The 11782-nt window shown below is 45.5% G+C and overlaps 1 protein-coding gene across 1 annotated transcript; it reads right to left on the reverse strand.

Moving 5' to 3' along the window:
- Nucleotides 1–1998: 1998 nt before the first annotated feature.
- Nucleotides 1999–5890, reverse strand: HMGN2 (high mobility group nucleosomal binding domain 2). The gene is made up of 6 exons (XM_078682643.1): nt 4964–5890; nt 4037–4075; nt 3820–3849; nt 3678–3728; nt 3388–3477; nt 1999–2807 (listed from the first exon to the last, which is right to left on the reverse strand). Exons 1-6 carry the CDS (start codon nt 4976–4978, stop codon nt 2772–2774), a joined length of 261 nt encoding a protein of 86 aa, XP_078538769.1. The 5' UTR covers nt 4979–5890; the 3' UTR covers nt 1999–2771.
- Nucleotides 5891–11782: the final 5892 nt, after the last annotated feature.

The following is an 11782-nucleotide window of genomic DNA, read 5'->3' on the forward strand; positions in this document are numbered from 1 at the left end:
ACCAGGAGGGAACACCAGCTCCGGCAGCAGTACCAGAATGTGATGTCGCGGCGGGCTGGACATGATTAAAACATAGCTAAGCAGCAAAGCTGCACAACTGAGTGCTCATGGCTCCACAGTCTTCATGGTCTATGGTTCGGGATCGGGAGGATCACAGGTGGCAGGGCTCACATGTTTAAATAATCGCTGTAGTGCGAGCAGTTCTGATTGCCACCACAACTTTGAGGCTCAATGACCCCGATCGGCCCAGCGCCACGCACAAAAGTGTGTTATAATTTAAAGGCATATTCTTAATTTTATTAAAAACGAGCGCAGTGACAGATACCATTACCTCACTGAAGTTGGTATTGACATTTATCACTAAGAAAACAAACGGCAGACACGTGGTGCAGCACATCTCGCACTACTCACAAATGAAAGAGTAAATGCTAAACTTGTTTTTTTTATCACTCACGTTTCCTAAGGGAGGTTTCATCCCGGATGTCCACCGAGACCCGAGCGGGGCCGGCCCAGTCAGTGACAGACTGTCCTGGAGGCCGCTGCACCATCGTAGGTGACTCACTGTTAGTGGCAAACTAGGGCTCGAGGACGGGGAAAGTTAATGGATCGCTGGCTAGCCCTCTAGTCCCTGGTGTACGGAATGTGGGTGCCTGCAAAAGCATGGCAAGATATGAAGGGTTTGAATGAAACACAGGGACCTGGTTGCCGATTTTAGATACATTTTATAGAGCTTCATAGCAAGATTTAAAATATACATATTTTCAAACATCTCAGGCTTCCTTTGTCCACTTGTTTCAATCACTAAATCCCCCTTTTGTTGTGTGAAACTGCCATGGTTCTGGACCGCCACATCATTTGCTGCTGCTTAATGCTTCACTCACAATACTGTAGGACAAATTTACGTGTCACATCTGTGCTTCAAATATTTGTTAAACCCCTGCCAAAATCGTCCACTGTCGGCCTTAGTTTTAATTAATGTATGCTAAATGAGGCTTCACTGTCAAGAAATCTACAATCCTGTACTTTAATCCTAAAGATACTTTGGCGGTACTGGGATCTCAGCATGGATGTTGCTATATCTATGGTGAAGGCCAGTCACAATATTATCTACCTTCATTAAGTTAAAATTATCCAGACGACTACTGAGCCCCTGCTGGTTATTGGCAACGAGTCAGGGTTATTTTCTAGGGTTTTGTAACCAAGTGGTGATACTCAGCCCTGTCTCTTGCTTCCAGTGCCTGCTGAAAATTGTTACCTACCTGTTTCGAAACACTGGCATGTTTTCTGGGTGGCCTTTATAGACATGCTTTTCAAATGACTATTGCAGCGGATAGTTTCCTTCGTGGCAATTGAAGAGTTGCTTCTTTTTTGTTACATACAAGTATAGGTCGCCTAGTAGTAATGTATTGCAGTCCCAACCACTCCCTCTGAAAATACAAGGTTTCACAGTGATTCTGTTACTGAGGCGGACTCGCCTCCACCGAGAATCCCGTGCCTGCTTGCGCCAGATACCTCGAGAAAAAAGTCGTTCTTGGCCCAGGACTGTATTTGGTTGAGCAAGTTTCTAGTCAATCACCATGCCACTAGAAAACGTCTTCCATATTAAGGTTTTTACAGATGTGTACACGGTAGTAGCGCAGGCAGTTTTTTTTTTTTTTGCGATAAGGCAGGCTAATTGTGGGGCATGATGTACATGGCGACCACGAGAAAAACATTTAAACAGATATTTGCTGAAAACTTCAGAAATCCAGTGGGACTATCCCGCTTGCATACTTAACTCATTATCTCGATTAGGCCAGAAGGGTCATTATCCAGGGACGTATGGTAAAATTAGTCACTTTTTTTCTCAGCAATACCATTTTCACTATGCCAGTTCAGCGCATGTCCTAGCCCACTGTTAATCGTTGTAATAAAGTTAAGCAGTACCAACTCAAGTTTAGCTGTAGGATTAATGCGACGAGGAGGGAGGGGACAAAAAAGCAAACCAAAGCAGACATGTCCGAGTCAAACAGCATCCAAGTTTTATTAATTGATACGTTCTCAAACAGTCATGGCAATTGAGGCGAGACATGGGCTACATTACAACTCAGCACCCCACCATCTTTCCCCAGTGGACCTGCAAATTTACTATAAAACCAATAAAAATAAAATCTTTTTGAACAGGGAAAGATTAGAGTGAGGGTGGACACTTCACATTTATGTTGTTCTTAACAACAAATCACAAGCCTACCCTAAGGAACGTTTAAAACTGCAGAATTGAGCCAGAAGATAAAATTCATGTTGCCTCCAAGTTACAAACACGTTTGAGCCTTGATGCAGTCGTGCCCACTCTTGCCCAGAACCCGCAACTAATGCCTAGTAGACAATGTCACGTTTTTCTGAAATAGCTGCCCAAGTTATACAGGAGTAAGTCTACAGATAGACGGAGGGGAAAATTGCCAATGGGGTACTGCAGATTAGATCGAATATGGTACTGAACGCCACAAACGATTCACTTGTAGCACAATGTAAAAATGCTTTCTTGCACAATCCAAATATTTACTTTGGAGATCCACTTTTGCTCGTCCGGAAAAAAGGCCCTTTGAACTTCCAAGTTCTGTTTTAACAGTTAATGACAGAACATTTAGTCCCTCCCACAAACAAAGTTGTATGTGCTAACATAGCTTAAAAAAAAGTAAAACAAAATTCTGCATTTTATAAAACCTGATAAAAAATAGTATTTCAAACTGTACAGTCACCAGAAGTACACAATTATCAAAAAGTCACACATTTCACTTTGCATCTCCAGCTCCTTCAGCTTTCTGTGCCTGTAAGAAACAAAAACCACCCAATTACAATCTATGGTAATGCATTATTATGGTAGTAAAGTACATTATCCAACACCAATATGTCTTTCTCCACCTTAAAAATCGAATCACAGCTGTACAAACAAACTAAATGGTTAAAAAGTTGAAAGGTGATCTGGGAATTTCATTTAGAATAAGAAAATGGTAGTCATTCATGATCCAGTCCTTGGTTTTGCATATTGAGCAAGTTCTTCCTGTCCCACCACATGAAATTTAAAAAACGTGAGACCACATGGACTATATGGAAATCGGTATATTTTAAAGTTCTGAATTTCCTTGCGATGTGTTGTTCCTAGGTTTTGACATAGCATACTGTTCTAATTGTGCGATCAAATAAGATCTCCTAATAGAAATAAAATAATGGAAACCGTCATTTAAGTGATAACGCTGCACAAGGCAATTTTAACATGAACGTACACCCTCATCCGTAAAACTAAAGGTCAAGGCCCGTCATGATTAATCGCGTTGAGACCGTTCTATAAAACAAGGAAACGGCAGTAGTCACGGAGAAACGCGGAATCAGTAAAACAGATTAACTAACCTGATCAGATTTAGCATCGCCGTTTTCTGCTGGGTTGTTTGCTTCTTTGCTGTCCTTCCCCTTCTTGCCTTTAGGCTGTTTGTCGGTCTTCTGGAATAACAAAGCATTGTCAATTGTCTAGATGTAACGTAATGACCAAAAGCCACGTTATCTCGCTTTATTAGGCACCTCTCCATCGTCAAACTAAACGACACCAGATCCTACTAAACACAGGAGACCAGAACACATGCCGATCACACCGTAATTTCCCCGTTTAGTAGATAACTCCTCTATGTAGGTACACATCTTACCTTTGGGGCCGCTTTTTTAGGTTTGGGCTCGGCTTTTGGCGGGGCAGGTTTCTGAAAGGAAAACATTAAAATACAATTATACCCTGTATGATGGCAGGAAAAGAAGACGCGCCTCAAGATACTAAATAATAATTCAACTCACCGCTGACAACCGCGCCGATCTTCTCTGGGGCTAAAAAGACAACACAGCCCGATATTAGCGAATGGTCTCATTTAAAGACGAAATCACGAATACGCATAGAGTACCAATCGCCAAACCATAAAATAATTTAATGTGACCCCGCAAGTTATCACCAACCACTGACGTTGTACAAGCACGCGCGTTCCTGCTATGGAGAAAAAAACCTAAATAAACTCACCTCGTCTTTCACCTTGGACGCCTTAGCATCTCCGTCAGCCTGCAATACAAACTTAACGTTAGTCAAAACGCCTCAGCCTTCATTAATTCTTCAATACTTAAAGATGGCCGCCACAGTCCCAGCCGCCCGGCACCTCAAGCACAAAAGACGCGCGCATTCGCCATTAACTCCGCCCACCGCAACTCCCAATTGTTAGCCAGGCCCCTTTTGGCGGTAACCCCGCCCCTAATCTTCGCGCGTTTTAAATCTGAAACCTGGTTGTGTGCGCGCGTTCCCGCCCAGGCCTACAGGGGCTCGGGAGACCCCAACCGTAATGAACCCCTACGCGCGCCCTACTGTACTCAATGGAGCTCGAGGGCCGCTATCAAGTGAAAAGGAGACAGCTAAAGGGAAGACTGCATCTTCGCGCGACCTACTGAACTCAATGGAGCTCGAGGGCCGCTATCCAGTGAAAGGGAGACAGATAGTGAAAGGGAGACAGATAATAAAGGAGGACAGCCCCTTCGCGCGCCCTACTGTACTCAGTGGAGCTCGAGGGCCGCTATCGAGTGAAAGGAAGACAGATAAAATAAAGGGGAGATAAAGTACAAATATCGCTGGTCTGTAAGAGACACAAATCTCGTAAGACATTTTGTAACTCAATAGGCGCAGTTTAATTCAAAATCAACTAGTCATGCAGCCATCATGGCGCCTCGCAAGGCCCTGCAACACTTGTTCCCACAACACTGCAAGCCAGTATACATTTTTACCCCCTCCCCAAACAAAAAATCAGTTTGCATTAAACCCGCGCCTTTAATTTCGATTCCGTAGAATGAAAAAAAATAACTACCTCACTCTACCACCCTTTTCTTTACAAATGCTTGTTATGCCAAACAGCCTGCTGCAAATTTCCTTCCCATGTACCACACCAGTCAGTTTTTGACCTACCTTTCTCTTGGGCATGGTAGCGTATTACGAACGGGCAGCAGGTACAGAAGAGACTGGAGTTGTTGAGGATTGCTGAGAGGAATGGTTTGAATTCGGGTGGTGTATAACTTTTATAGAAATGAAAAGGCTCCAGGAACCGGTTAGAACCGGATCTAGCGTCAAGCCTCCAGTGCCGATTGGTAGTAGCAATGTCACGTGGGTGAGCGCGGGCTCTTGTGAAGCTTCTTGAGTCTACTGGGCGGGGTTTCCAGCACGGGTTTGTCTGCGCGCGCTTAACCGGGCGAAGAGGCGGGACCGAGCGCAATGACGTTGTGCGCAAGCGCGCGCCGCCCGTGTGGCTCTGCGTAGCTGCGCGTGTACGCTTTATTTGAATGTATACAGTGGCAGTTGCGCTTTGGGCTTTGTAGTGAAGCGCGGGAAGTAGATGCTACGCGCGCCCCCGGGGAGGTCGCTTTGTTTTGAGGGGCTCGGGGCCGCGCAATAGGTGTTAGTCTGCCTACGGCTTATAGAATTTTGTGATCAGATATATATTCGCTGTCCTTAATGCACTTTAATGATTCACGGGACAGTTCAGTTCTCATGCAACCTGGTATAACCTTTGAGATGGGAGTTTTTTTTTACCCCGGTGCATTAAAAGGGCCGTATTCGGGCTGCTCGTTCCTTATCGATAAAAACGGGACCACCCGTGTTCTATTGGTTCTGGTCCCATCATTCTATTTTAACTTAATTTATATAGTGCTTTATGCAATTGGATTTCTCTGATGGAAACTGATGATGCTACAATAGTAATTACTTGTAACCGGCGTAGATTTGGGGGCGGGGGGTCGCGAGCTTTTACCTACAAATTCGTAATTGCCGTACGTGCGAGATCTGCACACGAGAACCTCCATATACAGCTCAACGTAAACTGCAATCGACTGCCCACCCCACGTATGATACTCGTGATATTTACGGGATCCCTGTGCCGCACCCTTGCTCGCTTCGGTTCTCACGCGCACCCATTCTCTGGCACTTGCTTCTAAAAGCTGCCCGCCCCTGTATACATTCATTTCAAAGTTGCCAGGAGCATGCCTCATTCAGTGTCAACATCCCCGCCCGTACATTGGCTTTATGTTTGAAGAGCATGCCTTGCTGGCCATATAGTACTACGCATTTTTTTCACTACTCAAACAAGATTTCGCCTCCGTGGCTGCCCTCGACATCACCCTGCTGGAGTTCATGTTCTCCATTCTAGTGGGATAGAACTCAAGGGTATGAAGCACGTTCGCCCCTTCACGTGCTCCGATTTTTTTGTTTGTCCAGAATCCCTAAAAAAAAACACACACCCCCTAGAACCAAGGCACATTGTGTATGACTTCCAGAAACCCCGCCATCCTTGGAGCACTGCACTGATGTGAGGTCACAGATTCGTTTGTATCATCTGTATAACCTCGCCGTGTTTGCCGAATCACAAACATACATCCCAACATTTGAAAAACGGTTGGGGGGGGGGGGGGTAGAGAAAGCATCAAGTGACTTGAAATTCCTTCCTCGCCAATACAAATTAATACATTGGCGTATACAAAAGCAATCGTAAATATCCTGGATGACCACAATGGACATAAATCAGTTCCAAATGTAATGGTCTATTGAGTGGTGGTGTTATAAACAGTGCTCAAGCTGTATTGGCCTGCCATTACTGGCTAAGCAGCACTGTGAAAAGAAAGTAAATTGGTGTCTTGAATATTTGCAGTCCACAGCTTCTGTCAATTAAGTTAAGCCTCATATGGCTCTGTAAGGAGTATAAAGGGCGTAGGATGTTGTATGTCATACAGACATCTCCATCACTCGATTAGTGGTGGACATTGCGTCTTTGACATGCTAGGTATATGAGCTTGTAGTCCAAATTATTGCCATTCATGGCAGAATATCTAGTTTTGGAGTCTGACTGATGAATAACATTGTGTAGTACCAACCATCACTGGCGGTTTCGTAATGTTATCTTGCAATGCTTTTTGAAGCAACGTTCAGCTAGCCATGTTATAAGATACAACAATGACCATGCGGCATGGAGCCTTGCCTTTGTTCTCGCAGTGAGTCTCTGAATAGGACACCGGTAACATTTGAGTCTCTGTCCCCCCCCAAAAAATCTTTATCTTGGGGCACTGGAACTCGTAAAGTCATAAATCTTTGTCTCTTTTTTAGTTGTTATTCTATGTATGTAAAACACATATATCAATCATCCTTCATCACATAGGTCAAAAAGAATACACCCAGGTTTGTGCATGTAAATAAACATTTTCAATCCCATTTACACATGTGCAAATGATACAAGTATAATGGGCTTGTCAAAGATTGTTTTAGGGTCTGACGCATGTTTTGGGACACACAACTTGGATGTATACTTGTTTGACTACGTAATATTGTTTTGAGAGAGCTGAGAATAACAAAGTTGTGATCTACTTTTCAGCTGTTTGTGGTCACGCTAATTGATAAAGGGGTTATGAGGAAGGCATCCAAAGTGATACGAGAAGGTGCAATGAGGTTACTTGACAGAGTCTGCAGAGTTAGCTTTGAGCTGGTTTAACTACCTTTTGATTTGTGCTGTAGTATGGAAAGTTAATACAACCTCTCTCCTCCAGCAGTTGAAGCTTGACTGAACTACTGGGTATAGGATAGTGACACTTTTAGTCTGGCATGGGTATAAAATGAATTTTAAGAAATCTAAAATTGCATATCCTAATGTGATGCCTTTTATATGAACTATCCATGGAGGGTAAATAATTGGCACCTGACTTCCTACAGACCAGTGCTACCTCCAAACGCTTTTTTTTAAAAATGACACGCCCTAATGGGGTGTCTTAGCTTTGAAGAGTTTACTTGCTACATTATGCTGAGTAGGTTAAGCCCATGTACGAATTAACTACTCCCACATATTCTAAAAACGCACACTTCAGGCAGGCTTGTTAGAGCGTTTGGGGCCGATTACAATGTCGTTAGGAAGGGCTCCGGATGGGATTCAGTATTGCAGAATCCAATTCGGAACCCTTGTTTCCTACCGAATTATACAGTTTTCCCAACCACCGATTACGATGTCCGGAAACTGTACAAGTAGTCCGAATCGGTTCCGAAAGGCATTGGGTCAGACCGAGTCTTTTAGAGCTGAATCATTCAGCTCAATGGGCACTATTTCCAGACGAGCGATGATGATGACCGGTTTACCTGATACTAAACAGCTTTGTAAATCAGTCTTTGGGGGCCCATTGCAGGCCTTCACCCAGAGGTGACAGAATGTGGCCCCTGGGGTACCCAAGGGACTCCTCTTCCCAATCATGCACAATGTGGCTGTCCGCCACAGGGTGCAAGGTTTTCCCCAAACATCCCTTTTTCCAATAGTAGCCTGTGTTCTCGGGCACAACACAGGCTCCCATTGGAATCCATGCAAGTCTGACCGAACGTTGTTGGGAAGTATTGTAATCGGTTGTCCAGACTAGCATAACCCGATTCGGTAGGAAACAAGTCTGGAACCGATTCTTTCAGGACAGTTTCCTAACTGCATCGTAATCGGGCCCTAAGTATTTACAGACATGAAACAACAGGACAAACATAGTAATTAAGGTTGTTCCCAGCGCTTTAGATTACACATACATAGTTTACTAGGAGGAGCAAACAACCCCCATAGCATAGAGAGCACAATTTACATTACTGGGAAAATTCTCACTGCAGTACAGATAGCTGCATCGAAAAAACATTCTCTTGCATAGGGAAAACAGTTATAGATTCTCCCATACATACACTTAAAGCACCAACAAAATTAAGCTTATGTGTCTTATACAGTACACTCCATCATTAGCAAAGGTTTTTCCGTATCCCAAATGAACACCCCAGCAAAGCACAACAAAAAACTACTAATGTCTGAGCACGTAAAGCTGAGTGCCAGAGCATGGCCTGTGATTAAGCGCTACAGATATGTGCTGTCCCGTTCTGCTTCCCACGTAAGATTAAAGTCCCTAAGAAAAAGAATTGCCCGTTCTACAAAATTAAACTAGCTTGGTTTGTGTTGGGTGCATATAAAGTGGCGAACGTACATTGCCGTCCCATTATGCGGCCTTTGACCATGACATACCTCCCCTCCCTAGCTGTCTTACAACTCTCTGGTTCAAACCGTAAGGCGTGAAAAAATGAGTGACACCCTACTGTATTTAGTAGATGCTGAGGATTTCTTCATTACTGGATATTGTTTAGGTTTTAAGCAGTGTTCTGCAGAACACTTTAGGTGGATTTTCTGAAGAGCCACTACGTCATGCCTCTGGTCTGTGATGTTTTCCCACAAGCATTGCTGCTTTGTGGGGGAATTAAGTCCCCTTATGTTCCATGTTAGGGTTGTAATAACCATTACTTAATGTGTTCTGTGACCCTTCGCTGAAAGTGAGTACAATGTGAGTCTCCTATCCTGTCTGATTCCCCCGCCACATCCATCTCGTTCTCAAGTAGCTCCCTCTGTTTTGATGTTGAGATTGTCTAACTGCCAGAATCCCATAATGTACTACATGAGAAATCAAAAGGTAAACCCCTAACTAACTGAAAAGAAAAACCCATTTTACTCATCAACATTTTTAACATAGTCTCGATACTTGCCTAGAGGTGTTCTGGTCCTTACCCGTTGAGGCATTCCCTCATAAAACATCCCCTTATCTGGAAAGAAAAAAGGAGGAAGAAAGGGTGAGGGAAGATATATGAGGCAGGCAGAAGCCCCCACAGGCCCAGACTAGTAGGATCCAGAATTCCACCCCATGCCACAGTAAATTGAAAGTCTGGACTAGCAAAACTGTCCGTTCAGGCAAAGGGCTGTCCTTCCCCTCCATGGGGAGCTCCCGTCAGGTCTGCAGGCCAACAATATACTATCCATCTTCTTCAGCGGGTTTTGGGCAATTTCTGATGACATGGTGTCTGCCACTCGCTGACCTCCGGTGGCCTGACGAGGGCCTGTCACTCTGTCCTCCCTTTCTGCTTCATGCTGCCCCGACTGCAACGGCAGACCTAGGATTCGCCGCACTTCTTGAAGATTGGTGACGTCTTGACTTGTTCTGAAGCTCAGATGCCAAGCCAAAGGGATATGTCCATCTGTACCGGATATTTTCTTGTCTGAGCTAGTCAGTGATAGGCTTAAATTGAGTACGTCTCGCCAGTGCAATATCCTGAAAGAGGGCACATGATATCCCCTTGGAAGGACACCTCGTTGGCCTTTTGTGCCGCCTGGAGGAAGGATTTCTTCACTTTGTAGGAATGTAGTTTAATCAGCACATCTCTAGGGTGAATTTTCTCACCTTGTGTTGAGGGTCCTACCCTGTGCACTCTCTCGATTTTCACCTTCAGACTGGATTCCCCCAACAGTTCTGCAAACAGGCACTGGACAAAGGCCTCCAAATCCGGTCCCTCCACTCCCTCTTACAGGTTCCGGATGCGTACGCATTCTTTAAGCGATCTATTTTCAAGGTCCTCATTTTTTAAGACAGCTGATTTGAGTTGGTCATGTAGGAGTTCCACTGTATTCTCCAGCCGGTTCACTCTTCCCTCTAAGTTATTGACTTTAGTCTACAGGTCTACTGCTCTTGTTCCAACCGCGTCTACATCTTGCTAGAGAGAGTGCAGCCGGGTGTTGATGTCAGATCTTAAAACCTCCAACAAAGCAGCCAGGTCCGTCTTGAACTCCTCTCTTTTTATAAGTCCCATAATGAGGCCATGAAGTCATCCTTTGTGAGGGCCATGATCTCAGGCTCCGGTCCGCGAGTGGACGGCCCTCCAGAATCAGCTGTAGTGAAGTAGTTGGAGACCCTGCTGCTCTGGGCCTTCTTTGGCAGCATAAAGGCCAGGGCGGATCACCCCATGCTGACACCACTCAAGGTCCGGTCCTTGTTGGAGAGATTGCTGCACTAGAAGCTCACTGGCGTCTTCACACCCCCCCCCCCTCCCAAGTGCCTCCAGCCGGTACCGCTCTGTACTAGCAACACTCAGGGCAGATCGCTGTAGGGGAGACTTACTATCCTGACTCGACTCCAACTGTCCCAAAAGACCTCCAGGCCCAGCCCACCTCCCTCGGTTGCCACTGTATCATGCCCTGTTCAGAGTCTCTGCAAAAAGTTTGAGTATACTGGCCGTGCTTAGGGAGTGACATCATCCTGCACTCGGCAGTCCGGATTTAGCTTGTTTAGGAGGCCCTAGTTTTACCGCCATCCCTGACAGCTCCCATCTTGAGGTCAGGCAGTCGACGGTTGTCTGCAGCCCTCCCTTCCTCAGCTCTGGGTGGCCATCAAGACCCACCACCAGCCTGGCATTCACCAGCAGAGACTTCGTACAGCAGCAAGCCACAAAGGCCTTCTTCACTCCGGTTGCCACCCACTGACCGCTCCTGTGAGGGCTCTCCGCGGCCGGGACCTCACCAGCGGGTGTCCCCGGCGTGGTTCAACGGTAGGGACTGTACCTCACTCGGCCCTCTGAGGTGTCTGCCTACCTCTGCGCTTCTCGGCTTCCAGGTTGCTGCCATGTCTGCTCCTCCTCTCGGCGGTGTGCCGGAGAGGCCCTCAGAGTTTCTCCTCTACTCAATGCCAGCAGGGAGTCAGCCCCGTTCTATCCTACCCTCAAGACACCCTTCGGTAGCTCATTTCCAGCTTTGTTTCAAAGAATGCCATGGAGCCCTCGCGGATCATGTCCGCACAGCCACCTTGGTTGGCCACGCCCCCCCAACTTTTATATTTTTAAAACATATTGGCTTTCTTTGTGCTTTGGGTCTCCAAATATCAGGAGTGCCTGTTTTTAAGCACATATATCATTATTTTAACG

Source organism: Lissotriton helveticus, chromosome 3_1, assembly GCF_964261635.1.
Source record: "Lissotriton helveticus chromosome 3_1, aLisHel1.1, whole genome shotgun sequence".
Taxonomy (NCBI): domain Eukaryota; kingdom Metazoa; phylum Chordata; class Amphibia; order Caudata; family Salamandridae; genus Lissotriton; species Lissotriton helveticus.

What these genes read in the sequence shown, in the direction of transcription:
- HMGN2 (XM_078682643.1), bottom strand. An exon ending in GATCGGCGCGGTTGTCAGCG is followed by an intron (nt 3,729 to 3,819) that starts GTGAGTTGAATT and finishes TTTTCCTTTCAG; the next exon opens with AAACCTGCCCCGCCAAAAGC. An exon ending in CTAAAAAAGCGGCCCCAAAG is followed by an intron (nt 3,478 to 3,677) that starts GTAAGATGTGTA and finishes TTGTTATTCCAG; the next exon opens with AAGACCGACAAACAGCCTAA.